Source organism: Suillus discolor, assembly GCF_016758755.1.
Source record: "Suillus discolor strain FC423 chromosome Unknown F5147scaffold_34, whole genome shotgun sequence".
NCBI lineage: Eukaryota > Fungi > Basidiomycota > Agaricomycetes > Boletales > Suillaceae > Suillus > Suillus discolor.
The window spans coordinates 25,868-53,476 of NW_024541281.1; the positions used below are offsets into that span (position 1 = coordinate 25,868).

At 47.6% G+C, this 27,609-nt stretch overlaps 9 protein-coding genes across 9 annotated transcripts; 4 read left to right on the top strand and 5 right to left on the bottom strand.

Moving 5' to 3' along the window:
* The first annotated feature begins 848 nt into the window (after nucleotides 1–848).
* On the top strand, nucleotides 849–3,342 carry F5147DRAFT_637191 (permease for cytosine/purines, uracil, thiamine, allantoin-domain-containing protein). Its single transcript, XM_041432934.1, has 10 exons — nucleotides 849–1,408; nucleotides 1,456–1,470; nucleotides 1,524–1,595; nucleotides 1,646–1,810; nucleotides 1,860–2,181; nucleotides 2,246–2,505; nucleotides 2,554–2,844; nucleotides 2,915–2,987; nucleotides 3,048–3,101; nucleotides 3,153–3,342. The coding sequence occupies exons 1-10, from the start codon at nucleotides 1,182–1,184 to the stop codon at nucleotides 3,222–3,224; spliced, it is 1,551 nt and encodes a 516-aa protein (XP_041291714.1). The 5' UTR covers nucleotides 849–1,181; the 3' UTR covers nucleotides 3,225–3,342.
* A 534-nt stretch (nucleotides 3,343–3,876) lies between these two features.
* Nucleotides 3,877–6,633, top strand: F5147DRAFT_578443 (DNA replication licensing factor MCM7; the record flags this gene model as incomplete). Its single annotated transcript, XM_041431438.1, has 9 exons — nucleotides 3,877–3,925; nucleotides 3,974–4,113; nucleotides 4,168–4,227; nucleotides 4,283–4,503; nucleotides 4,553–4,874; nucleotides 4,921–5,491; nucleotides 5,541–5,931; nucleotides 5,984–6,515; nucleotides 6,568–6,633. The coding sequence occupies 9 exons, from the start codon at nucleotides 3,877–3,879 to the stop codon at nucleotides 6,631–6,633; spliced, it is 2,352 nt and encodes a 783-aa protein (XP_041291715.1).
* Nucleotides 6,634–7,201: 568 nt separating this feature from the next.
* Nucleotides 7,202–11,244, bottom strand: F5147DRAFT_578509 (P-loop containing nucleoside triphosphate hydrolase protein; the record flags this gene model as incomplete). The annotated part of the gene is made up of 13 exons (XM_041431444.1): nucleotides 7,202–7,338; nucleotides 7,399–7,435; nucleotides 7,484–7,559; nucleotides 7,613–7,830; nucleotides 7,882–8,413; nucleotides 8,467–8,607; nucleotides 8,660–8,700; nucleotides 8,758–8,778; nucleotides 8,829–8,976; nucleotides 9,026–9,641; nucleotides 9,763–10,335; nucleotides 10,387–10,681; nucleotides 10,738–11,244. 13 exons carry the CDS (start codon nucleotides 11,242–11,244, stop codon nucleotides 7,202–7,204), a joined length of 3,342 nt encoding a protein of 1,113 aa, XP_041291716.1.
* Nucleotides 11,245–11,457: 213 nt separating this feature from the next.
* On the top strand, nucleotides 11,458–12,425 carry F5147DRAFT_699540 (mitochondrial import protein Pam17). Its single transcript, XM_041437627.1, has 6 exons — nucleotides 11,458–11,652; nucleotides 11,714–11,803; nucleotides 11,852–11,900; nucleotides 11,949–12,119; nucleotides 12,179–12,213; nucleotides 12,264–12,425. Exons 1-6 carry the CDS (start codon nucleotides 11,470–11,472, stop codon nucleotides 12,315–12,317), a joined length of 582 nt encoding a protein of 193 aa, XP_041291717.1. The 5' UTR covers nucleotides 11,458–11,469; the 3' UTR covers nucleotides 12,318–12,425.
* A 256-nt stretch (nucleotides 12,426–12,681) lies between these two features.
* On the bottom strand, nucleotides 12,682–13,445 carry F5147DRAFT_774682 (uncharacterized protein; the record flags this gene model as incomplete). Its single annotated transcript, XM_041441628.1, has 2 exons — nucleotides 12,682–13,154; nucleotides 13,205–13,445. The coding sequence occupies 2 exons, from the start codon at nucleotides 13,443–13,445 to the stop codon at nucleotides 12,682–12,684; spliced, it is 714 nt and encodes a 237-aa protein (XP_041291718.1).
* A 415-nt stretch (nucleotides 13,446–13,860) lies between these two features.
* On the bottom strand, nucleotides 13,861–14,742 carry F5147DRAFT_222258 (uncharacterized protein). Its single transcript, XM_041428676.1, has one exon. It carries the CDS (start codon nucleotides 14,624–14,626, stop codon nucleotides 14,180–14,182), a length of 447 nt encoding a protein of 148 aa, XP_041291719.1. The 5' UTR covers nucleotides 14,627–14,742; the 3' UTR covers nucleotides 13,861–14,179.
* A 5,909-nt stretch (nucleotides 14,743–20,651) lies between these two features.
* Nucleotides 20,652–20,987, bottom strand: F5147DRAFT_578706 (uncharacterized protein; the record flags this gene model as incomplete). The annotated part of the gene is made up of 2 exons (XM_041431452.1): nucleotides 20,652–20,883; nucleotides 20,941–20,987. Coding segments are annotated over 2 exons (279 nt in total), but the record flags the coding sequence as incomplete, so codon positions are not given.
* A 2,216-nt stretch (nucleotides 20,988–23,203) lies between these two features.
* Nucleotides 23,204–24,002, top strand: F5147DRAFT_653667 (uncharacterized protein; the record flags this gene model as incomplete). Its single annotated transcript, XM_041433799.1, has 4 exons — nucleotides 23,204–23,312; nucleotides 23,378–23,523; nucleotides 23,664–23,685; nucleotides 23,881–24,002. The coding sequence occupies 4 exons, from the start codon at nucleotides 23,204–23,206 to the stop codon at nucleotides 24,000–24,002; spliced, it is 399 nt and encodes a 132-aa protein (XP_041291721.1).
* Nucleotides 24,003–26,896: 2,894 nt separating this feature from the next.
* On the bottom strand, nucleotides 26,897–27,571 carry F5147DRAFT_530246 (uncharacterized protein; the record flags this gene model as incomplete). The annotated part of the gene is made up of 2 exons (XM_041430068.1): nucleotides 26,897–27,393; nucleotides 27,469–27,571. Coding segments are annotated over 2 exons (600 nt in total), but the record flags the coding sequence as incomplete, so codon positions are not given.
* Between the last annotated feature and the right edge of the window lie 38 nt (nucleotides 27,572–27,609).

Consider the following 27,609-nt stretch of genomic DNA (forward strand, 5'->3'; position numbering starts at 1 on the left):
TTGCGTAGCATGGTGTTCGACTCTCTGGAACGCTCGTACTTCCAGATTGGAATCGCCATCAATTCCCTGGCCTTCTGGCAGCGGCGCCCTGGCAACCTTGCAGGTGCAGGATGAGTTCGCGTTTCCAACGATAGTTCTCCGAGATCTGGAGTTCAGCACAAAAAGCATCTGTCGCCTGAAACATATCAGTAACTTCCTTGCCCTGAGGGTGCGAATAGGCTGCTTAAAATCTTTCTAACCCTCTCTGCATCGGAGTCACTATTGTCGGTTTTGGTCTCTGGGTTCACTGAGTCCTTTGGCTGGTGCAGCTAGGGTGAACGACGATAGCCGACACCATTTTCCGACTTAACTGTTTTCTACCTGGAGTTCAGAACGACAAATGGAACGAAATGTTCACCAAAACATACGAATAGTGGAGTGCTGCCCCCGTCGTTACTTGTTACGGCGTGGGTAGCCTGCTGGCAAATCTCTGAAATCCTCTCTGCATCGTAGTCGCCATATCAGCGGGTCCTACTTGCGAGGTTGCAGCTGTCACGGCTCAATGGCAGGAATCTTACGCTATGCGTCTACCAGCAACGATTATTACTTCCGTCATACATCCCCTTCCTCATCGATTGGTTTATAGACGGAAAGTAACAGACTTAACAGGGATCACCACTCCGTATTTTCAGAGGCAGCGCTGAATCAGGTATCCCCTCTAGGCCCGCAGAAGATGGAACGTCAGCGCCTGCAATGAGAACATGCTTGCATCGGCGACACTCGAATGGACATGGTGTCGGGCTATTCTCTGGATGAAATGGGACCTTGGGCAGGTTATTCAACCGATGCTGCCTTGGTCCTACCATGCAGTTAAATCTTTGAATCTGGTGCAAAACTTTCAAATTAATATTGCAAGTTGCGGACCGGTTCCGGTGCTGTGACGAATCGGCGATTTTCTACTGTGCGTTGTGGCGCATACCGTTGAAATAACTCTTTGGGGCAAGACGCTTCGACTGCTGATCGGGCTCTTTATCCAAAAACACACACTCTATCTCGACTATTCAATGGCGGACTTATTCAATGGACGCCAGCGCATTGCCAGCACGGCCCTCTTCGCAATGCATTGTTTAAATCCTCGGTAACTGCACGCTTGACATTCCTACTGAGCCTGTGTCGTTCTGCATATCTGCCCAGAAATCACCATGTCCGTCTCCATAGGCTACTACCTAGAGGATGAGGAGAAATCTGTCGCCAGGCTCGAAGATGCTCAAGATGTGTATGCGATCGAGGCAGCGCCAGATCGCGTGATCGTAAAGCGTTTTGGTAGATTAGGACCTCTTCTATCGAGACTCTTTGCAAGCGGTGTCGAGGCTCGTGGAGTAGAGCGTGTGCCAGAAAACCAGCGAGAATCAAAAAATGCCTGGAATAAGTACGTATTCGAATTCCACTCGTATACTTGATCTGAGCCCCATGTAGCATCCTAATGTGGTGGTCAGTCTGCGTCCCACGACCGATATTCGTACTTTTACTTGACCTTTTTGTAGGTCCGTTAACACAGTGTATGATATCATTCCCGTCGGCGTGCTGGCACAGTCAACTTTTACTTTGAGTTTCGGGTAGGTCACTCAGGCGAGCACGGTGTCGCAACCACACTTATTCTCCTGAGTAATGCTGTAGCTACTATCCTCTGCTTTGGCGCTGTCGGGGCCGTCGCGACAGCGTTTGTTGCTACCCTCGGCCCCATAACGGGCCTCCGTACCATGGTCATCACCCGGTTCAGCTCGGGATATCTCGGTTGTACCATCTACTCAGTCCTCAACATCCTCACGCAGTGCGTTTATTCTCCCTCATTTTGTCATATTTTGCTGAGCATTGTCCAGGCTTGGCTTTGCCACAACGACTGTCATCCTCGGAGGTCAAACGCTGTCCAACATCAACCCTGGTACTCTTCCTTCCGTCGTTGGAATCATCATCATTGGTGTGTGCTCCCTCATCCCGTGCGTTATTGGGTACAATATGGTGCACTTCTACGAGCGCTATGCATGGATAATTACCCTGGCCGGCATGCTCTTCCTCTGGGGTCTTGGCGGAAAAGCCGGATATAACATCAACGCGCAAAAGCCGCTTCAAGAGGAAATGGGGCACGCCCTCACAGCAGACATTCTCGGCTTTGGTGGGATTGTATTCGGCTTATTCACTGGGGTGGGTTAAATCATCATTTATATTTATTCGACGACTGTTAAATTGTCATGTAAACGGTTACCAGTGGGCGCCAGTTGCAGCGGACTTCAACTGTCGGCTGCCTGCCGATACATCACCCATGCGCGTGTTTCTACTCACGTTCCTCGGCTTGTTCATCCCTATCTGCTTTGTCGGGATTCTCGGCGCCGCCCTCATGACCCTCACAGACCCTGCATATGTCGCATCATTCAGAAGCGGCTCGACAGGCGGCCTTGTTGCGCAGGTCCTGTCGCCATTGGGTCACTTTGGCCAGTTCATCCTCGTTCTGCTCTCGCTTTCTGTCATGTAAGAATTAGTGAACGCCTTTGCCTGTTCGCACTAAACCAGTTATAGTGCCAACAACATCCCAAATACTTACTCCGCTGGCTTGTCCATGCAGGCACTTGGACGCCCGTTCGCCATTATTCCGCGCTTCTTTTGGGTACTTCTAGCCTTTGTGGCGTATACTGTAGCTGGCGTTGCCGGCCGCGAGCATTTTAGTACTATACTTTCCAATTTCCTCAGAATTCTCAGCGACTGGACAGCATTCTTCGTCGTGATCGTAGCTGAGGAACACTTCATCTTCCGGCGGAAAAATGGGCCGCTTGGTGGGTACAACCTGGATGATTACGATACGCTGTCGAAGTGAGTTCAGCTGCTAGTGGTTCTTTTTGATGAAGGTCGTGACCTCACAGTCCTCTCTTCACTTCTTAAGACTACCGGTAGGCGTAGCGGGTATACTTGCGGGGTGCTTTGGTGTCGCAGGTGCTGTCATTGGGATGTCTCAGGCGGGTCATCGGCACCGCATTGGTCCATCCATGTGTACTGACTCATCATTTTGTTCATAGGAGTTGTATACAGGCCCACTTGGAGAGATGGTAGGAGCAGAGATCGGGTTTGAGGTGTGCATTATCTTTGGTTGTTTGGACATTGACTCGCTTACAAGATTCAAGCTCGCAGCAGTATTTTCAGCTGTAACTTACTTTCCGTTACGTGCGCTTGAAATTAGGCTCACTGGTCGATGAATGGAAGGTCTTCTGGTGCTGGTACCAAGGTCATGACATATCCATGTGTGTAGTTTAAGTATTATAAGATAGACGGCCAGATTATCAGGTACAACAAATAGAGGTGTTTCGAAACGTTGAGTGTAGGACCCTTCCTAGCGTTGTTGGCAGAACCTGGTAGCTGGAGAGAAGTTGGTAGAAGCCGAAAAGTGCTACAGGAGCACGCGTGAGAATGAAATGAATATATGATAAATTGTATAGTTGTCGAAGCAAATCCTAGCTATATCTAGTACTCGATTGATTTAGAACTACGCGTTCAAATTCACGGCCAAGCTAGCCAGTAATTAAGCTTTTAAGTCTCAGGCTCCCCGAAGCTGGTTGAATTTTGGCCGCCTCGAAGATGTCTCCAACTCATGCAACAACTATAGATCATATTTCAAGTGTGCATTTTGTCCGCTTAATTTCCTCGACGCTCACATCGAGAACCACGACAACAATCTTCCGAAACAGCCGGGCCTAGCCCTTACTGATGTCACTGATGCGGCCACACCGGCACACGGTCGACGCTTAACGAGTCACGTGTCAACATTGAGCGTGACAAGAATGTCACGTTCTGACCTGATTGTGACAGACGCGCCTTTGAGACGCGACTAGTACATACCAACAACACACAATGTCTCTCCCGGTACTCAACATACCCATTGATTACGATGATGAGCTAGGTATGTTTGCTCGATAAATTGATGACAAGGCTATTAATATGTTCACAGATAAAATACAGAACTTTTTATCCACATATGTGGGCACAAACAAGCAATGGGACGAGGGTTTTGCAGATATGGCGCTCAGCGATGACGAGGATGATCAGCAAGATGCTAGTAGGAAAAGTCTCAAATACATGCAGCAGCTTGTACGTGCGATACAGTAATCGGGACGCGTCTTTACTCAACATTTAATTCATCAGCAACGCATAGCAAATCGTGAGCAGCAGATGCTCACCATTGACATGGAAGACATCCACCAGGTACGAGATCTTCACATATTTCTGATGTCTTATATGTGAATGATATTTTGTAAAGCACGAGAAAACGGTCTCTGAACTGGTATCTCGGATACGAAACAACACTCGGCGCTACGTCGCGCTTTTCAGCGAAGCCGTGGACAAACTCATGCCGCCTCCAACCAAGGACATCAGTGAACATGATGAAGTAATCGATGTCATTCTGCACCAAAGGCGAGAGCGGAATGAGCAGACTGAAGGCAGTCAAGAGGGCTTCCCCGACCATCTCTTGCGGCGATAGTATGTGGTGACATTGCCAATGTTCGTTTGAGAGCTGACTTTATTTAAGCAACCTTTATTTCCAGCCTCTTCGGTCCGATGTTGCTCTGGCCGTCCGAGAGGTCAAGGGAACCTATCTTGGCAGGTTGATCACTGTTCGGGGCATCGTTACCCGCGTGTCAGAAGTCAAGCCACTGCTCCTTGTGAACGCCTACACCTGCGATGTTTGCGGTTCCGAAACATTCCAGCAGATATCCAGCAAAACCTTCTCTCCCATTGCGGACTGTCCGAACGAACAGGAATGCAAGAAGAACGGCATACGTGGCTCCCTTCACATGCAGACTCGAGCATGTCGATTTAGTCCTTTCCAAGAAGTCAAAATTCAAGAGATGGTGAGTCATGGATACCTGCTTTTGTGTTGACATTAACAACTTCCAGGCCGACCAAGTGCCAGTAGGACACATACCTCGATCCATGACTATACATGTGCACGGCAACCTGACGCGCCAAATGAACCCGGGTGATGTTGTTCATCTTGGGGGTATCTTCCTCCCAATTCCCTACACAGGATTCCAGGCCATCCGAGCTGGACTACTCACAGATACCTACCTCGAAGGACACCACATCCACCAACTCAAGAAGCAATATGGTGACATGGAAATGACGCCACAAATACAGGCACAGATCGCGGAGATGCAGGCAGACCCGTCACTGTACAACAAGCTTGCCCAGAACATCGCGCCCGAAATATATGGACATACGGATGTGAAGAAAGCCTTGTTGCTGTTGCTTGTGGGGGGTGTAACAAAGACGATGGGTGACGGGATGAAGATTCGTGGCGACCTCAATATATGCCTTATGGGTGATCCTGGTGTGGCCAAGTCGCAGCTACTGAAGTACATCTCGAAAATCGCTCCTCGAGGAGTCTACACTACGGGTAAAGGTTCATCAGGAGTTGGTCTTACAGCTGCGGTCATGAGAGACCCGGTTACCGATGAGATGGTTCTTGGTGAGTTTATTTCGGTCTTACTTCAACACTTGGTCTGACAGTACTGAAGAGGGCGGTGCCCTGGTTCTTGCCGACAACGGCATTTGCTGCATCGACGAATTTGACAAGATGGAGGAAACAGACAGAACTGCGATTCACGAAGTCATGGAACAGCAAACAATCTCCATCTCAAAAGCTGGAATATCGACGACTCTGAATGCTCGCACATCCATACTTGCGGCCGCGAATCCTCTGTATGGCCGGTATAACCCGAAAGTGTCGCCTGTCGAAAACATCAATCTGCCCGCTGCGCTCCTATCTCGTTTTGACCTTTTATTCCTCATCCTGGACAAACCGACTAGAGAAGACGATGAGCGACTGGCGCAACATGTAACCCATGTGCACATGTTCAACTGCCATCCTGAGCTTGAGTACGATGTTGTTGACCCTGTCCTTATGAGGTAAGCATGGGTGTTGAAGACATTTATTCCAATTAAACGAGCCTCCTGGCAGACACTACATCGCCCAAGCTCGCCAACGCCGTCCTACCGTTCCCTCAGACGTCTCTAGCTACATCGTCGACTCTTATGTCCGCCTTCGCAAGCTCTCGAAAGACGAGGCCGCACAAAAGAAATCCCATACTTACACTTCCGCACGTACGCTCCTCGGTGTGCTTCGTCTCGCACAATCTCTCGCACGCCTGCGCTTCGCAGACATCGTGCAGCGGGCTGATGTTGACGAGGCACTCAGGCTTATGGAATGCAGCAAAGAGAGCCTGCACGATGATGATGACAAGGAGTATGAGCCTGATCGGTCAGTCGTCAGTCAAATCTTCAGGCTCATCAAAAGCATGTCGAACGAGGGCGGGAGGAAACGGAGAAAGAGACAGAAAAGGTTTGGTCGAGGCCCCGGCGGGGAACGCGAGATGGACGTCGACTCGGACGAAGAGGAGGATGATGGGGAAGAACTCGCTCTCATTGACGTTCGGTCCCGTGTGTTGGGTGCTGGATATACTGAGGCGCAGCTTAATGATACCATTGCGGAGGTGAGTATATACACGTATCTGATGACAAGGCTTTTCTGACACCTGTTTCCAGTATGAAGCTATCGATGTCTGGACACGTGTAGCAAATGGCGCAAAACTGCGCTTCATTCTTGATTAAGGCATCTTGTATAGGGCACTTACGCTGTGACTTTTCTATCGATCGATCCTTTTGTGGATGTAACATCTATTGTGCAAGTTTCCATGAAGTCTTTTGCATCTCAAAGCTTCCGTGCTTGTCAACAATATGGGTCATCCCCTAATGCGATTAATGGAATTAAATCAAAAAAAATCAAAAATCAAAGGGTTGGTGAGAAGAATGTTGGTGGAAGCCCCCCCTCGAAGAACAACATATGATAACCACAGTACAATACATCGTGGACTGTGTCTTTGACTACAAGATAGACCTTAGTATCAATCTGCAAACCTAACTGTTCGAGGTCGTTTCAAAGCCCGGTCTGCTGTATTATCTGGCTGATTACTAGTATTGATAACATCGAAATTTGGGGCTGATGATGCGACCAAATCTTCTGAGATGTGGGTAGATGTGAGCTCTTGTCTTTGAGGGTCTACATGCATTAGCAAGGATATCTGTATTGATGAAGAAAAACACTCTGGTTCTGTTGGAACAGCCAAAAAGTGAGGGTTCTAAGAGGAAAGGCCCTTATGAGTGATCCAACCAATTATAACTAAGTTGCACGTACCTCCAGGAATTGACGCATCCCCACGTCAGTAGTCATCCTTGGAATTTTGCTGGATCCCTTCAGAAAATGTCGTCTGGAGACCATTGCTTCTTCTGCAGTGTGTCTGATTACAAGAGTTTTCACTAAGTATATTGATGCGATGAACAAAACCATTAACCATCATTCAGAAATAATTGACCTACCAGTAATTGGTTTTGTCTGTCCGATACGGTGCGCTCGCTGACAACTCTTTGAGTAACGATTGTCTAATCTGAGACAAGATCTTACCTTTATGGCTTGTGCTTCAACATCAGGATGCCAGACAGGCTCGCAGAAGATCACTCGAGAGGCAGATATCAAGTTCCTGTCAGATATATATTGGAACCACAAAAATGAATGCAAATAAGATATACTCACAGACCACGAGCACCAAGCTTCAACTCCATCAGGAAAACACGGAATGTCTCAGAGGACTCAAAAGTCATGACACATTGCTCTCGCAGTGGCGGAGACATATCCGTTGCATATCGGAGGTACTTGATTTCGATCAAAGAGAGTGCCTCTGCGATGTGGGCGAGAGTGAGTGGCGAATTAGAGAATATGAGGAATTTTTCCTTCTCTGAATGCTCCAGAACCTAGAAAGAAGGGTAGGAGGTGGGTGATACATGATAGTACTGTGTACTAACCTCGGATAAGATGAAGTTCAGCTTGGTGGATAGAGATGGCCCGACATATGTTTCTGACAATGGCGACGAGCGGAGTAGATCAGATAGCGAAGGAGCAGAATGATGCCCCAACTTGTGGCGAACGAAGACATCGATGTCTGTTTCAGGTACATCCTCTGTTTGATAAACTTTCTCTTTCTCCTTTATGACCTCCAATTCGTCTTTAACCTCAGACACCATCTTTTTCATCTGCGCGGCGTTTGTGACATCATGCATTTGTGTCAATTTCCTCTCGCATCGTGCTCGTTCATTTGAATCCAGTTCTCTTCCTTCCTCAGCCAATCGACCGAGACTCATCAAAGGTCGACTGCGAACGAGAGCTCGTAGATCACACAGCCGGTTCGCGTGCATGAGATCGTGAACACGAGATCTGTCCTTCAACCTTCCCCGTGTCCAAGCTTCGAAGACAGCTGCATCCATCCCCATCACGCGGAAAGGTACATCTTCATGTAGTTGCATAGCGCGCCACAGAGGATCTTTCGCTGTCGCCTCTCTGTGAGACGTCATTAAGTATCAAGTATACAACGACAAGGAGAATAGACTAACGCATGTGTTAGTGCTTCTTCTAATAGCGCCATATCATGATCGGGCACTTTGGCTTCGATGGCACGAGCCAGAAATTTAGGGGCCTCGCGTCGTATTTGGTCGACATTAAACAAAATGTCGGACACCGACCAGAACATTCCTCTAAGTTTGATCTTGATTTCAGTTATTAGTTTCTCTAAGCCCAAGAACTTACTGTGACAAGTTGTCTATGGCAATCTGAAGACTTTTCGCGTTCTAGTGTAAAATCAGAGTCAATATTCAAATCGTGCGGAAAATTTGAAAGTTTTTCACCCTGGGGTGGAAGATGTAATCCTTCAAGCGATATGAGTGAAAAATCAGATAGTACATGACCAGACACGCACCTGACCCTCGCGTTCAGAGTCAATAGCGTTAATTGCAATACTGGCTTGCATTGCATTGTAGGACTTCGCAGCATAGGCATCGAGATCCATGTAAATGGGTGTATGCCGCATGGGAGGTAGAACTACTTCTTCCTCAACATCTTCGATCCTGGGTAAGATAAGCCTTACAGTCTCTAGCAGTATACAACGCGGCTAACCTGTGACGAACCATGACCATCTCCATGACCTGACTCAGTACTTTGACTGCGCCCACGCGAGGCCCGTGACGATCACAAAGAGGTGCAGAGATATGACTACCGAACAATTTGAGATCAGAATGGAACTGGGGAACGGCGAGGAAGTCACTGATCATTGCCCCGAGTTTTCGCAAGTTGACGTAGTCATACGTCCCCCATACCCTGGCTATGTTCTCCGCGCCGCTATCAGAAATTGAAGAGGTATCGGATGCAGAGCAATCCGTCATGGTAGGTAATGAGTAAGTCTTGTCAACGCCAATATCATTTTCTATGTCCTCATCCTGCTTGCGCCCCAAGTTCAACCCTAGTATATTCGATGTCGGTGTTCCAGTTACAATCCATTTACGCTCGATGCTTAGCTCACGAACGAAGTAATTTAGTGTGGCGGCCGAGTTTCCTGAGGTATGGCCTTCGTCGATCACCAGCCTCTTCCAGCGGATTTGAAGAAAAGGTGATACAGCTGGATCGCTGGGACAACAACAGTTTGGTACGCGGCTGCCAGTAAACGGAGCACAAGTGCAGGGTTTAAGTTTATGCAATTGAGCAACTTTGTTGTTCACCGACTCCCTGCGAAAACCTGAATGTAATAAATAAGCACTGAAAAAACATATGGAGTATCGAAACGCACGACTGTCCGTCATAATGATCAACTTGAACATTTACAAATTAGCAATGCAGTGTCGGTGCAGATACAATACTACGTACGTCATAATCAGACGCCAAAGCCTTCGCACTTGGAATTTTCGTTGTTTGTTGGACGACAAGATATCTCAACGTGCTATGACAATGTTTCAAAATTTCCCTGTCCCATTGTCCAAGTAAATTAACGGGCACAACAACAAGTGTCGCTGTCGTAAGGTGCATTAGTCGGGGGGATTCTGAGACTCGACGTCTTGTGCGGGAAGGACCAAGACCATGCATGGGTGATTTAACAGTGTAGTGGTGATAAAATGGTGTGTTGGCTTGAAGGAGCTGCCAGAGGTTGGACGCCTCTAATTGTTCTTCGTGTGATCGCATGTCCACCTTGTCACCCCACGTCCTTATGCGGTGAAGAAGAATTTCAACGAGAGATGGAACACGTGTTACATCGAGCGCCGAACTTTTATGCATGCCAGCCCTTCTTCGAGCATTATGGTACTCATCTGCAGGGAAAGTGCGATAGGCCAAGGGAGACATGACGGGGCGGTAGTCCAATAGCGATTCTTCTGGCTGAGATAGTTGATTGATAGTGACAAGGATCAAGCCCAAGACCATCACCGTCTTGCCCGTGCCTGTGGGCGGTCATATATAAGTCGAGGAGTTGAGGATAATCTGACACCTACCTAGTTCTTCGCATAAAATGCCACCCTTACACCGAGCAACTGTTGGGCATTCCCGCGCAGCGGTGAGGGTTGAAGGCTGGAAATAAAAGCGTTCGCCATGCATATTTGAGATCGGGATGTATAAAGGGTCTTGAACAGGCTGGTTGCTCGACTCCTTCTCGATCATCATGGCTACGGACTGTCTCTGGTACTCATACAAAGTACTGCGAAGACCCCTGATTTCGTGTCTCACAGTAATTGTTGAAGAGACCAACGACGGCAGGTCATTGTAGATCTCCGCCATTGTGCGATTATCCTGTGTGATGGAATATGCAGCTACTAGAGACCGATTATAGTGTAGGAAGTGCTTACAACATCCCTTGGCAAAAAATACTTTTGAGGTTGACTGATTGAGGAGAGTTCATCTGCATTCCAGGAACGTTGGTCCTGTACAATCGAAGGTAGTAAGGCCTGAAGGTGACGGTGACCCTCTTTCAAAATAACTTCGGTACGATATCGTAGGCTTTCTTTGACAATTGGAGAATCGGTAGGTACGAGGTATATTCGAATGTATAACACTCGTTGACTCGTTCCAAGACGACAGGTAGCACGCAGAAATTGATGTTCAGTTAGAAAAGAGATCTTACAAAATACATCATCCTCTACACAAACAGGCAGCTGTTGCGATGGTACTGGATGCCAGGTGTCACTTTCGTGACTATGAGCGCAGTGCAGATGGCGGCCTTGAACATCTACACTGATGGTTCCCGCAGATAACAGATTATCGAGGGCAAAGGGGTTCGATTTGTCGTGCTCGTTGTCCACGCCATCTCCTACGCAAGCCTGACAGCACAGTAGACAGGATCTCACTCCGTCCATGCATGCAGGCTGTCCTCAGACAGAGGTGATGGTGATGACGGTCAGTGGAACGATTGCTGAGACAGACTTGCTGTAGTACCACTTGAAGTTTTGAAGTCGCTAGCCGTAACGCCGGAGATAACAATTCGTAACGTAGGTGTGGGAATGACATTCCTTTCTTGGTATTTTGTTGCTGGCTTGGCTTGGTTGAAATGAGGAAAACAGGACAACTCCGTCTTTCTCATAATGTCAGTGTCTCTTGCAAGGGTAAGCTGTCATGAAGTGCGCCTCGCGCCATCATGGATATGCCGCCGGGCAGTCTTGAACATCAGACATAACTCAAACACAGCGGTCTCCGAGGCAGAACAACAGAACTTGTCCTGGTCAAAATATCTAGAGATTCGCAAAAGTAAACGAAAATGGGAAACTGTGAGATATTCTAGCTGGAATTCATGTTTGCGTTTTCTCATAGGCTATGAACGCATGACAGGCCGTTACCATTCCGGCATGTATTCTCGGGTTGGTGGGAGGACTTGCATACTTTGGTTCTCTGGAGTCAGACGCGACGAAGCCTATCATGGTGTGTAATACATTGTTATATGCTTGTACTTCTTTCTCATAGAACCAGGGGATAGATCCGTTGTTTTTCTACAGCGGTTGCACGGTCTCATGCATGGGTAAGACATGTTGTTTATGCCAAGGTGACCTTAATTAATTCAGCCTAGGACTCGGATATCTCATTGGCCCTACTATCGGGGCTGCAGGCTGGAGAATGACCCACCGCCGCACAATGAACCTCATAGAAGCTAAAGACCGGGAATTTCACCGACACATAGTGAAGAATCGCGTAGATCCCACAGCTCAAAGTGCCACGAACCCTGTGCCAGATTTCTATGGTAAGTACTGATGCTCGGATTGTGGATGTGAAACGTGTTTTATGCCCGCGGTACCACAGGTGAAAAGATTGGATCTCTCCACCAATATCGACAAGTGCGTATGCTTCTTAGCCTCCCCTACAGTAAATTTACTATTTCGTACAGTGGTTGCGTGACCAAGCTAGGTTTAGACGGAAAGCACGATTTGCGGAGGAATGAGATGTTTATGTCCTAAGATTGCTGAGTAACTTTGCACCTTACCCTCCATAATTGACATTGTATTTGGCAAATCGTGTTTCAATAGTAACCGACAGATTTACCAGTCTCAACGGGTTTTGTTGCTCCGTAAACGAATTACTGACCATAGAATAAATTAAGGGTTACGTGAAGAGTGGAATACGCATTAAACCTATGCAGTGAGACTTCAAATGTCTCCGGAGATTTCAAAAAAAGGGGAATACCTAGAACCGAACCGAAGCCAAATGTAGCTAATGGACTGTAGTGGGATTCCGCTGAGTTTGCAGTTGACATCATAAGTAGTCGTCCTGAATCATCATGGTTATGCTTAAAAAGTTGCAGTAATTCAAACATCCCAATCCCGTGTTCCCTTTTCCTTCGTCCACAGACCTCTAACCTGATATCCACTTACAGAGAGAGCATAGGGCTGAGGGGACGACGGAGAGGAGATGTTGATGTTGCGATCTACCTCACGAGTCCCGGGTGACCTTGGAGGAGCAGACTTAGGTCTGGGGTCAGCAAAGGGGTCTTGAGATTGTATAGAACCGAGAGATGGCGGTGGAGAACGTGATCGCTTGGGAGGGAGTGGCTTGGATTCTTTGGCAGCTTCTCTTACATATTCAGGACCGCTAATCGAGCGAAACTGAGGTGTCCAGCCAACACCAGCAGGTGCCGCGACAGTGTCAAGAGCTAGGGGAGTAGTTGTAGACGGTGCAAGCCATTTGTCTTTCTGTCGTTCTACATCTCCCCTATCTGCAACGTCAGCGTCGCCCTTGATGGATTTCCTTCTTAGCACTCGTATGCGCCAGAACGCGATGCCTGATAGATGTAAAGCCCACATGACATCATTGGCATAGAGGATCACATACCAAGGACGATAAACACGAGGATTGACAGTGCGATAAGGGTTTGGCTTGAAACAGGGAAACTCTTTGAAGTGGTTACAGGCGTCGTTGTCGGTGGAAGTGCCCATCCAGGTCCTTCAGGGATAGTAGTAGGTGAAGGTGCGAAATATGTACTAGAGACAGCGCTAGCATTAGAATCGCGCCGTTGCAGAAAACGGGCGATCCTGCGCCCTTCCCGCTGAACGAGACGCATAGAGTATGTCATGGAGAAGACGAAGGAAAAGAAAAAGGAAGTATGTTTGGGAGGAAAGATGAATGAATCTAAGTGGCCATGGACTCTTGAAGTCACGCCGCCTGTCATACATAATCAGCCCTTAGCAACAATCTTTGCACTGCCGGATTGAAAGCGCTGAGGATAATCATCATCCCTGGACCCTGGACATATAAAGCGCTTCAGGAGTGTCACTGATTGATGTGAGAAGATATGGACGTGTAGCACTCGTGAGGTGGGACCTCAACGCAGAAAAAATCGGACCTGAAGTTAAGTTCAGCCTGTGTTCTCCGCCTCAATACTGATACGGCTGGCTCATGTAGTTCGGAACCAACTGGAAACATTGGGCTTCATGCAAGCTGTTCTTCCTGAAATGTTCGATCACATGAATCTCGCATAGCCTCGCAGTGCCACCGTGACACAATAGAACGCGCTCGGGGTCGGGGCTATGCACGACTGTCTTCCTTTGATTCGAGGGTCTGCCTCAGACGTAGCGCCGTGGAGACCGTCATTAATGGACATTGGAACGATGTGATCAAGCGAAGAGATGAAACTTCTGGTGCTATTGTGTGACCGGAGATCAAGACTCAGTCTCTGAATCGGACAACACGTTCATGACCCAAGTTAGCGAAATTCGACTGGTACGTGACGAAGTGAACTGAATAAGCCCTGACGACAAACAAGTGCGGTACGAATCATGTGTAGTGCGTGTGCAACATACAAGGGTATCATAACGAAGACAAAGCAGCCTCCTGTTCCCGACACGTATGCCAAGACGTGCCATGCGCAAGACGACTCAAATCGAACTGCGAGGCACGATTGGGTATCACCAGCGTGTTTCCTGGGGCATACACCACCGGGTGCAAAATGGGTGAGATCCAGAGAAGAAGGCGTCCGTCAGGACCTACAACCCATCCATCCTCGTTCGCAACAACAGAGACTGGGGTCGAGGGATCCTGGAGAAAGGAGGAGGCGAAATGAAGAGCGTGGGATGGGTTAGGTGAAAAGCATACTGCAGGCGGGTGGGGCTGGCTAAGGAATTCTACATCCCACACACGGATGGTCTTGTCTTCTGAACCAGATACAATGCGTTTGCCGTCGGGGGAGATTGCGACAGACAGAACACTTCCGACGTGCCCGTGGAAAGTGGGACCGACTCCCTGGCCAGTCTTCATATCCCACACCCAAATCGTCTGGTCGTCTGAACCAGACACAATACAATTTTTATTCGGCGAGAATACACATAATACAGTAACTTATACACCCTTGGCAGCACTTTGAAGATGTTCCCACGTACTGTCAGACCCTATTATTATGTAGAAATTATATGGTCTGAGAGACACCCTCCTCCAGGAGGCTGCTCCCTAGTTTTATAGGGCTGACTACTAGATCTCCCTCAAGAGGATACATGCCGACCCTCGTGGCAGATAGTGCTGCCGCGGTCCGGTCCAGAACCACGGTTCGAACCGGACTTTTGGTCCGGTTCTCTGTGGTTCGGTCCATGGTTCCCTCACCAGCCAGAACCGGACCGGAAAACGGTTCTGGGTTCTGGACCTTCACTAATGGTCCGGTTCTGGTTCGACTTTCCCGAACCTTCCCGAACCGTTCCTTGACTTCGAATTCCCTCAACTTCGACTTCAATAACGACGACGTCGGTGTCCATGTCGACATCAAAGCATCGTCTTCGAGATTTGCATTATTTGTTAATCGGGCTACTGTTAGCCTTTTTGAAGGTAAGTACTAATCAATCTACTCTCAAGAACTCTTACTGACTGACATATGTTCACCTATATCACAGATATCTACATGTTCTAGTCTATATGCTTCCTGGATAAGCATGATCCTCCACCGGTTGTCATCTCTAACAGATCTCCTTGGATATTGTTGCTCTGTGGTGTTAGGGTCTCCTCCACACATAAAACGAGGTGCTAACAAAAAACTTGTGAGTTATTTGCCTCATGATGTCTGAAGACTGCTGCGCTCTGAACGCTGACGGCACCCTTAAGGATGCTTCTGAAATTACCTTCTTTAACGATCCTGACGATGAAGTACCATTGCCCCAACCATCCTCTTCCACTACATCCGCAAAGGACGCCTTCTCCATTCTGCTCAAGGCTGGACGCACCCCAGCAACAGTTGCAGCTGGATCTAGGCGCTCTGGCCGGCCCTCAAAACCGTCAGCTCGTATTCGCGATGTGGACAATGCCTGCGGTCTGTCTTCGTCAACTAACCCAAGGAAACGTGCTTTATCCAGCGCTACGGATCATCCACCACGCAAGAAAACTGCCATGCGAATCTTATCTCCTCTTGACTCCGAAGATGAAGAAATACCCTCTACACCTGATCTGGGAGAGTCGTCTGCTGACGAGCTGATCCCCCAACCAGAGGTCGACGATGAAGTTGATGAATCTAAATCCGAGAACGGGTGCACCACTACTGTATGTACTCGTTTATTGTTTTCCTTGAGTCTCAACTAAGACCTGTATTTAGCTTTCAAAAAGCGAACGCACAGCGGACGTTAGGACTATATTTACCTGTTTACCTGATGGGTGGGTGTGTACACTATGCAAGTAAGTGGTCCATATTGTTTTTGATATGTCGTTTAATAACTTTCAAACAAGGGCCGCTGGTGAACCAGTGCAGAAGCACACATTTCGTGGAGGTACTTCGACACTTCGCACCCATATTGTCCGTTACAAGAAGTCGCATTTTCAAGTCTACAAGGAGCGTTGTGACGCCGCAGGCATCACAATGCACTCTCGTGCAATCCCACCTGGAGAAGACGACATCATGACACAATCACAATCAACTCTCGATGGCAAGCTTGTTTGCAAACCACCTGCGTTCACCAAGGAAGGCTTGCTTGAATATATCATGGAACTTATCGTGACAGAAGACGAGGTACGTTGTTTTTATATATATATTGTATCAATTTATTCACATCACACCAGGCAATACAATTAATTGACAAGCCAGCATTTCGGCGTTTATTACAGTATGCGCGTCCCACCCTAACTGAAAAGGACATTCTGCATCGCACCAAGTTAACGGAAACAATCAAGTCTCGAGCAATGACTGTGGTCGAAAATATCAAGGAGCGTCTAGCGGTGAGTCTTGACCTACTTATATTATGGCATCAGTCTTACAATATTTCATTAGCATATTGACAGTGCGGTGTCCATGACTTTCGATTCATGGACATCGATAATCGGCGAACCATTTTTTTCGGTTACTGGACATTATATTTGGAGCCCTGCTGGCAAACCGCTGCAGTGGGAGCTGAGAAATGAGCAACTTGATTTCATGCGGATTGAAGGCAACCATAGCGGCCACAACATCAGCAATATACTCGTTACGACGATAGATAGGTATGATATTCGCAATAAGGTATGTTTCCCAGAGTCTGGCTTCAGCTGTGGATTGACTTCGCTTGCATAGGTTGGATGGCTGACGTCGGACAATGCCTCAAATAATGATACCGCTATGAGTGAAGTAGCGAAGGCCATAGATGCAGATGGTACCCACTGGCTTCCAGGTCCCCGTCGCATCCGCTGTCAAGAGCATATTTTGAATCTTGCAGCGCGACATTTTGTTGACGGAGTCGCACCCACCCCACAGGCAACCTTACTACGCAAGATCCGTCACGCTATCGATTATGACGAGGATACTGACATCACCAGCTTAACTGAACAACTTGCAGCATTGGAACACGACCCTCAAGCTATTGTTGAGGATGGTTTTGATGTCGGCGATGCTGTTGGAAAAGCATTGGCACTCATTGAACAGGTAAAGTCCTCTCTTTTTGTCTTCAAGTTCTCATTGACACAACCAATAACTAGATCCGTAAATCACCGCAAGCTCAAGCGTTTTTCAAGAAATCATGCGAGGAAGAAGGTGTTGCCGTTCGTGAGATTCTGACATGGGTGAGAACACGCTGGGCTTCCTTGTTCAAGTGCCTCGAGCGCTTCTTGTCTCTTCGCCTGGTAGGTGAGATGTACAACTGCCGGTTTAGTATCTAACATCTTTCAGGCTGTCAACCGCTTCACTCTACTTGCCGATGAGAGCCATGAGGTCCCAAAGTTGCGCAACAAGTCATATAGTGACTTCAAGCTTGATCGAGCCGACTGGAGGAAGATACGGCTAGTGCATGACGTCCTCAAGGTACTTATTTGTATATCTGTTTTTATTTTATTTACTGATTGTTATAGGAACCTGCAACTGCACAGCAATCATTCTCGTCGGTCGCGTACCCAACAGCCTGGCAGACTATACCTACACTAGAGTGTCTCGCTAGCGCATGGGAGACGATGGCAAGAAATCCAGAATACGCAATAATCGCGGATGCCATTACGAAGGGTCTCAAAAATGTTGAGAAGTACTACCAGAAAGCTAGTGACTCGGATGTCTACTTTATCTGTCTAGGTAAGTATCGAGTTTTCGCTCAAGTCCATGTCTCATTTTGTTACAGTTCTTGACCCCAACTACAAGTTAGCATATGTTGAACGGCGATGGACTGAGATGAAGGTCGCGGATGGGAGGGCTCGTCTTCAGGCGGTGGTGAGTACTATTCAACCTTAAGTATCCTGGCGGTCTCTAACTTCAGATGGATGCTTAGTTTGACAAATATTATCAAGCGCCTCCAGCCCCAGGACTGCAACCCAAGGAGCCATTGGCCATGTCAACAACGAAAGCTTCAATTTGTTATGGTGCTTCCTGGATGTGCGACGCTATCATGGAACGTCAAGCTACAGACCATCGCACGCGCGATCCTCATCAAGAGCTCTCCGCATACCTTACTTCACCATTGGAGGAGACGGATGACGTTGTCGCGTGGTGGGGTGTAAGTCAGCCCTCAAATTCATTGTTCCCCGCTTACATCCTTGATCAGTTACATTCAATGCAATATCCAACGCTAGCTCGTGTTGCGCGTGATTACCTGCCCATTCAAGGCAGTGCAGTCCCATCGGAACGCGCTTTCTCCAGTGCGGGGATCACATCGACTCTGCGCCGCAACGCCCTCGCACCATCCACATTCTCCGCGCTACAATTAATGAAGGCAGCCTATAAGAATGGTCATGTGTCAGCGGCAGTAGAGGCAGAAGAGTACGCAGCTGGTGTGTCATTAGCCTAGCTACCCAATGTCATGTAGATGTATTGTGAATGTTTTTCCTTGCTGCTTGAAAAATTTGCGGTTCGGTTCACATTCGGACCGCAAAAAAACCGAACCGGACTGTTAAGAACCGTTCTTGATGGTCCGGTTCTGGGTTCGACAATTTTGTAGAACCGGACCATGGTCCAGTTCTCGGTTCTCGTCCAGGGCCCTCTGAACCGGACCGAACCGGACCACGGCAGCACTAGTGGCAGAGGGTGAGGGTAGCCTCCTGGTATGTTCCCTGGAGAGCCTCAACATAGCACCTTCTCCAGATGCTCACCACCTGCCCCATGATGTTGATGAGTATGATAGTGGATGTGTTGTAGAGCCTCTTGAATCTATATGTTTTTCATACTTCTGTATTCCACTTTGAATGCTTTATTTCATTTTTCTCTCCCATTCTTATTGCACAAACAAGTTATTCAGACTAGTGATGTGCACGGCCCGGCTTCAGGCTGTGGGCCAGCCAAAGCCGAGCCTAATTAGGCCAAGCCGAGCCGGGCCCAAGTCAGGGCCTGACCATGGCCCAGGGCCCGGCTTGAGGTGTTGAAAAGCCTGAGCCGGCGGCTTTTTGTTCCTTATCGGCCTTGATATTTGCAACCTATGAAAACAGGGTCAGTCCAGCTAATCCACCAACCATGTACATCCGCATGAAGGGATACTGCCCTCCTTTATATTCCACAGCCGCAATCTGCCATCTACACTTCTATAAATGACCATTGATTCATCTGGGGATAGTGCCATCAAGCCTATCCCTCCTCCGTCGCTATTCAAAGGTTTTCCCACTGGCTCTCCATCTCTTTTCCACTGACGAATTGAACTATCCTTAGACGCGCTCATTATATTGCCACTAGTACTCAAATAGGCAAGGCTCCATATGCAGTTGAAGTGACCCTCGATGATATACTCCGGCATCAAGCTTCCTGCTGGACGTTCTGGCTTTGGTTTCTTCCACGACGTGGTCCAAATATTGTGGTTGACGAAGTAGGACCGACCGAGTGGTGAGATGTGCCATTCGCATCTGGGAACAGTGAAATCTCAACTGGGCTGCATTCGGTATCTTGTGAGTATACCGTGTTGTCATGCAAACTACACTCATATTTCACCAGCTGGAACCACGGTCAGACGTGTTGTGCAGGTTTGCGTATCTTCCTGCAAGAAGGCATCTATGACGAATTCCTCAAGCGCTTCATGGAGAAAACTCAGTACGCGTGCACGTTTATGATACAATATATCCACTAACGACGACGTGTTCAGGTGCAAATAAGAGCCTTGCGCGTCAAGGAAAGCGCTTTTAGCATTGAATGCGAGGTAATTCCATTTCACGCCTAGCCCGCTCGCTCGCTGACAACATCACCTCTCAACAGCTCTACCAATCGATAGACATCATGCACCCGGTCACAGGTGAACACAACAGCATGCTCATCTTTGCACACGTCAAGTACTTCCATGTGCGCAAAGACATACTCACAGGCAGACCCACGATACCAACATCCATGCCTACACGGTTCATGAAGTTCTTTTAGTATCTCATCGTTACACATATGCTTAGATTGAATTTCAGATCATTTTGTTCTTGAAAGCTGTCATTGAGCCCAAGCTGAGCCGCGGCTTTGGCCTGGCTTGGGCTCACAGCTCAGCCTGAGCTTTTGCAAAGCCCAAGCCCCCCAAAGCCGGGCCTAAGCCGGGGCTTTCAGGCCAGGCCGGGCCCGCACATCACTAATTCAGACGCAATAGCATGCATTGACTAATACAACAACAAGAACAAGGTAATCAACGACAGTAAAGTCAGATGCGGAGGCTCGAAAGGTACACGGTGATATACAATATATGTGTGGCGGATGGACTAAGCACAGCAGATACAGCCAAACGCACCAGTCGCAAATAGGGAATGACACGGGTGTATCCGTGGGTGTCGCAAGCATCACCCACACCTGCAGGTATATCCACACCCCCATGGCAGGTGCGGGTCTCATGGTGGGTTGGTGGGTAGTATAGTGGCGGGTGTGGCACAACAGTGCCCACGTCGACTGTGTGGACAGACGAGTCTATGCTGCTGCGCCACGAAGACGAAGAAGTACCTGCGCTTGTTGCACCAGAACCCGTTCTGAAACTGTCTCCTCCATAACGGAAGGAGTGCCAGGCGTGTTAGATGCGCTTGGGGGCTCAGTGAGGGAGGAGTGCTGCGCACGAGCGTGGTGTTGAGAGCGCTTCCGAATAATATCGGATTTCATACTAATGGGACAAGCAGAGCCGTGAAGCTTATAGTAGAGGCCACATCTGTATGTATATAAGAGATTGGTATGAATATAGAAGGAACAACAAATGAGAACTTACACGTTGCAAACAGTCTTGCCTTCATCATCCTTCCTCCACAAAGGAGTTGCAACCAGGACTCACCACCTCCACGACTCGGACCGGTGTCGCAGAAGAAGAAGAATGCGGTGGTGCTGCAGCCAAGGACAGCGTGGACAATGCAGAAGCCAAAGATGACGCACCACTGCATCGTCCTTCTCCATGACTAGCACACATGGACTTTGGACGCGGACATTTATGCTACCAAAGAGAAGAGAAATGAGACGTCCGCTCAGCAAAGTCCATACAATGTATATAGATGAAATAATACTCACCAATTCTTTGTGTTTGCTGTCGTGAAGCGGTCTTAGTAGTGGTAACGAGAATGAAAGGAAATGTTTTCTTTATTAAGCAGATAGTTTTTTGGGTGGAAGCTCCGATGGCGGCCCCAACCTATGCGAGAGAGAGCCTAGGTGAGCTGCGATTCCCAGGTGTTAGTGGTGAGAGCGACGCAGCGAAGTGAACCTCAGATCCCCAATATTAGGAGCCCCAGAGCGACACTTCGAGGTGAGGAAAACACTGTTGGAAAGAAGATATAGTAGCTTGAGGGCGTCCGCATGAGTGATGTAGCGGGCATCTGTGTGAGCAATGTTAGGTTGTGTCGGTATATTCAGCAGCACACCTTTGATTCAGCATGAGACACATATTGCACATTTGTAGCACTCGGATCGGCGTTGGGCTCGTATCCTGCCAAACTCACAAGTATTCCACATACACATTCCTCGACACTCCATTTACCTTCCGGGAGTTCCGTACGTTCGTCTGAGTTGTCCGAAGGTCGTCCGTCCATTTCCGAGGCCTGTATACAGTTCTGATCCCCCGTACCATGTCCCGTCCGCGTCCATTTGACTTTGCTGGTGCGTTTTCCACTTGGTTATCTGTTATTGATTATGTTTAGGGGCACATATGTTGTCGGCCCGTCAGTTATACGCATATCAAACACGCCTTGCGCCTTATTACATGCATATCTCTGTAGCGGCTCGCCTTGAGTCTTATTACATTTCAGATGTCTTATCTCGCTACTGGTTTTGCCTACGCAGTTTCCAGACTTTCACGCTGTAGGATATAATCTGCCTCGCTAACTACTCGCACTTCACTTCACTTTCCCTGCTACGAGTCATAGTTAGTAGAGTCACTTTCAGATAGTTGTACTTCGCGCAATCGATCCTTGTTTATTCGGAACGATTGTTTGGCCTGACCGCTGCCATTTTGCTCTTTGCTGTCTCTAAGTTCTCCCGATAGTCTTTGCTTAGTTATACTTTGCGAAGTCTTATACTTCGATACACCTGCCATACTTCTCTCGGAGCACTCGCTGTTCATCGGAAGCTCTTTGGACGCTTTGCGCAACCTCGGACCTTCATTTCTTGACGTCGGACCATCGTCGGACCACCTTCGGACCACTTCGGATGCATCCTCGGAACATTGAGCGTGCTCTTGGTAACTTTCCTTTCTCTCATCCTTGATCTTAACAAAATATCCCTTGCATTTTATCAAGGAGTATTTCTATAGGCAGTCTCTTTGGGACGAGCACATCACTCGCACATTGAGTTCTGAAGGTAACACTTTGTAGAGCCCACACAGAATCAACTCTTTACAACATGTTTGGCACCATCGGGAAGACGCACACAGTAAAAGTCATGCCTCAGCTTGTGATCATCTGAATGGCCCTTGATGATTTGTACCCATTTGTGATGCTGGTTGATAGCTCCAGCACCGAGTGTGACATTGCACATTAGATATGCTGTCTCAATTCAGATGAACATAGACTTACCCTATAGATCATAGAATGACAAGTCAGTCGCATCAGGGTCTTCAATTGAGACACACACCACATTGTGGGAGAACTTCAGTATATTTCTTGTTTCCTGAGTTCCTCGACAGATAAAGTTTTGGCATGCTTCAAGTTGAAAAGAGCCACCACTGCAGGCTGCAGTAGTTGTGTGCACAGAATGAGAACTCTTGAGGATGAATACAACAGTATGGAGGACCAAGAGATGTGTAGACGTTAGAACATGGGCAATGAGACGAGCTGAATGATAGTAAGTAAGACTTCAAGTTGGAGAATTTGGAGGCACGTAGTAAGGTCATGTGACAAGACACGTCGTATCGTGAATGCATCAACAGAGACGCGTGTGCCCAATCCAAGAACTTGTCTTGCCTCGTGAACCCTCCTCGGTACTGAGTCTTTGAGAATCATCATGTAAATAGCATGACAACACGACACGAATCACCTGTAGAACACTAGATGTGGATCAACTTCAGGTGCCTGTGCCTGTGCCTACCGAAGCTATGGCTCTCAAGGGCATCTCACGAGGCTCATGAGATGCTCTTGAGAGGTTTAAGCAGCCAATCAAGTAACGAATAAAACACCAACTAAAACATAAAACATTGATTATGGACTGAATACTGATGATAACAGCATCTGGAATGGTCTGGAATAACAGCACAGCAGTCCCTACATATAATAAGACCACCATTAAGTACTATTGTAAGGCAAATGACCCACAACGCTGCACTTTGCACGAAAAGTGCAGTGCAATGGGTCATTTACTTTACATGATTCTAGTAAGGTTGGTCACATATGGTCGGACTGAAACTGATCTTATGCTCGCAACATTACTATCTGCTTCAATTTCTTCGCTGTCCGGCTTTCTGTCACATACAACAACTGTAGTAGAGAATGTTCACATACTGTAATATTTCAGCTACTAGTAGGGATTGGCGCAGGTATAAATCATTGTCAAAGTTACTTATTTCTAAGTACATGAGTACAATAAGAGTACCGCACAGATATACGGTCAACAAATGGCATGTTCCATCTATGCTCAGATGACTTGTGGTCGAGCTAGAAGTCTCTGGGGAAGTAGATATACTTGTGATTGGCGCCTTCTTGAGTGTTTGGATGCTTTCGTGCAACTCCAGGTTTTCACGTTCCCGTTCAAGTTGTTCGGGGAAGCAGGGAGGCACCCAGTCTATTCCTCAAGTTCCTTGACTTTGCACTCGAGAAGGGAAAATTAAGCCTTTCTCCAGTTGTGGGAGTTTGAGGGTTACAGCTGAGTGAGGGTGCTTACGTGGAGGTCGTCTATGGGCACAATGAAGGAGATGCAAGACATTTAATAAGAGAGGACATTACCGCTTGACATGTCGTCTCGAGCAACTCACTGAAATGTTGAGCTATCGGAAAATAAAACGAGAGTAATGTATCTCTCTGGTATGAGAGGTTTGAACCTTGACAAATCTATGAGGAGTGGTGATGCGGACTCACACATTTCGTAGATGGCACGATTGGACGGTGCTCGAGGGTATGAAGAACCTATCGGACTGATGACAGAACTCTTATGCCGCACGCACGTAGTAGTCGAGCGCTTTGGTGGGTTGAGAACAGACAAGGGCCAGTCTACCTGCGCCAAAGAGGAAGGAGACATTGTGGGTGGATGGGAGTGAAGGGATATCAAACAGTAAAAGATTGCACGTCAGAACACAACCAACACGACACACACACGCACCATTCAGATACCTCTTCAAATTCAACTCCAAAATCCTAGCAGCCTTACATACATCCACGCTCTTGAACGTAAATGTCAAAAGTACGAGATTGTAGATAGTGATGACATATCACAGATTGCATGGTGGATGCCTTCCGTTTCTTTCAGGTGTTGAAGGCCATCCAAAGTCAACTCGGTATTACACTGGAGTTGTGGAGGAGCGATGCGATGAGGCCCAAAGTCAAAGTGACAATCAAGAATGAGTGGTGGGTATCATGCGCAAGGAGACACTCACGATCCCTTGGAAAGTAAAGAAGCATCAAGATACCCTCGAGGCGTTACCTGGAGACAGTTTGGTGAGTTAAGATAAGGTTGCTTGCAGGAGGGTGCAGTAACATACAGGGAGGGTAGATAGACCGAACGAGTGTGCGATTGGGTAACGAAAGGATGTAGATTGGACTGGAAGGGAATCTTGGGGGTAGGCATGTTGGATGGTGGGATGGGGTGATATGAAGGTGCTGGGGGGCTATGGAGGGCTGAAAGGGCGCAGGTGGTGCATTGGTGGTGTCGGAGGGTGTGGCATGACAAGGTGTGCATGTTTCAGTGGAGGAAAATGATACAAATGTGATGAAATACATACCCAAACCCTCTAATATCATATCCTTGCACTCAAAGAAGTCCACATGTAGCACTTCAATCAGCCACGTCGTAGCTGAATAGCGTTGGAAGGTGGAAGGTAACCTTGTGAGCAGAATGACGGATGAGTGATGGATGTTCGAGCACAAGGACTTGGGACTCGAGGTGGTGTGAGACTGAAATGACGGGGGCATCAGTTAGTAGGGAATAAAAACTGGATATATGCACCCAAACCAACTATACCAATCCTAGGTAAAAACGATTGAAGATATGAGCGACATGAGGCAGAACGAAGGCAAGAATAACAAAGTGAACAACAGTACAAATTGTCGCAGTACAAGTGTGTTGAGTATAAGCTGGGAGCTGTTGTGGTGGAGAGACAGGATGAGCGCTAAGTACCATTAAGTAGTGATGTCAATAGTGAATCAGGTTTGTAGCCTTAAAGATTACCATAGGTAGTCCTGGGACGGGGTTCCGGGGATGCTGGCGAGGTCGGTGAGGCATCGTAGATGATGTACGAAATATCCAGAGGGTCAGGAGAGGGCTACGAGGCTTGAGGGAGGCACTGCGGGAGAATTCTGGAGGAAGGAAGGCGTGCTATAATTAGAACATCAGTGAGGCTGGGTCTCTTAGACCATATAATCCTAACATAAACATAGGGTCTGACAGACCTTTAATAGTAATGAAAACTGCTGCCTGAGGTGAACTTATACCCATCTCAGATGGACAGCCCAGCTTGACAATGTACCTATAGAGACGGGCCATCCCATGTGGGCCCATGGCAACAATTGTACCATGATATATGAGTAGGCCGACTGAATGTATGTACCCGAGACAAACAGATGGGCCGGGGGTATATAATATAGACAGTAGTATAGGAATGTGCTAATATATAGGACATTATGAATGGTGAATCTGGTTTACAATAGAGACGAGTGGGCCAGACGAATGTGTGTACCCAAGGCAAACAGATGGGCCGGGTATATGAGTGGGCCTAGTAAATGTGCGTACCCGAGGCAAACAGATGGGCTGGGGGTATATAATATAGACAATAGTATAGGAATGTACTAGGAATATAGGATATTATGAATGGTGAATCTGGTTTACAATAGAGATGAGTGGGCCGAGTGAATGTGTGTACCCAAGGCAAACGGATGGGCTGGGGGTATGTAGTATAGACAATGGTATAGGAATGTACTAGCATATAGGACACTATGAATGGTGAATCTGGTGTACAATAGAGACGAATGGGCCAAGTGAATGTGTGTACCCGAGGCAAATGGATGGGCCGGGAGTATGTAGTATAGACAATGGTATAGGAATGTACTAGTATATGGGACACTATAAATGGGGAATCCGGTTTGAAATAGAGACAAGGGGGCCGGAAGTACCAGTATATAGGCCATCATCAATGGTGAATCCTGTTTATATTGGGGACAAATGAGCCGGAAGAATGGGTGTACCCAGGGCCAAAGGATGTGCCAGGGTTACAAGCTTATCATCCAGTACATCTAGCATCAGGTAAATCTGTGATCCGGTAGGTGTAGTATCCGGTACAACTATGATCTTACGAGCCTATCGTCCGGTAAATCAACCATGAGTGAATATCAATTGGGGTAGACCAAAATACATTTTCCCAGCCCATATATGTGTATACCACTCATGTACCGGACTCCGGCACATGAATAGATGCCTGATAAAGTGACCAGTACATCCAAAATATGTATGGGTTTACATTTATAATCACTTGTCTAAGCATCATTTTTGGCAACCGGGTGGCTGCATTTCACAGTGCCATATTTTGCATAGTCTGTCCTTGGAGTTCCAACAAAATTATGGATACTATCTTGCATGTACCATGCAGTAACAATCCGGCTGCCCTCTTCCACATGCATGTGATGTCTCACAAGGCGACATGATGAAGCCAACATTGACCCGGAGTCATATAGGAACTTAATTCCAAGATTCATGAAATCCATTATGACCGGGTGATAAATACCTGCAGTTGTCATGATATCAAATGCCTCCAGTCGACATTTTGGATCTCTATGAGGTGGTGACCGGCGGTTGCAAATGACCGATACCACATTGAAGACCGACGTCCAACATTTTAGATGATGGCACATGTCATGTAACTGATACCGGGTCGCCCATTTGCCCAGCCTGACTTGGGTTTTGAGTCCAGCCCGATAAAGATCTGGGTGCATCACCCGAAGTGCAGCAGAGACAAGGATACCAGATCTTTGAAGGGAGGTCGTGATATTGCTACCAACATCACCTTTCAATGACGCTGATACTTCAGGTGAAAAGCCATCTTCCGGATCAAGATTGGGGAAACCATGTTTCTACAATACTTCAGACCAGCAACCTCAATTCATATGAACCGGACATACCTCTCTTCCTTGCTGAAACCATGCTGGTGATATATTGATGCAACCGGGGGTGATCTTCCTATTCAGACTTGGATAGAAATTGGACGCATGGGTCCTCCATGCAGTAGGCTTGCCGGTTGTGATGCTATTGTTCAACA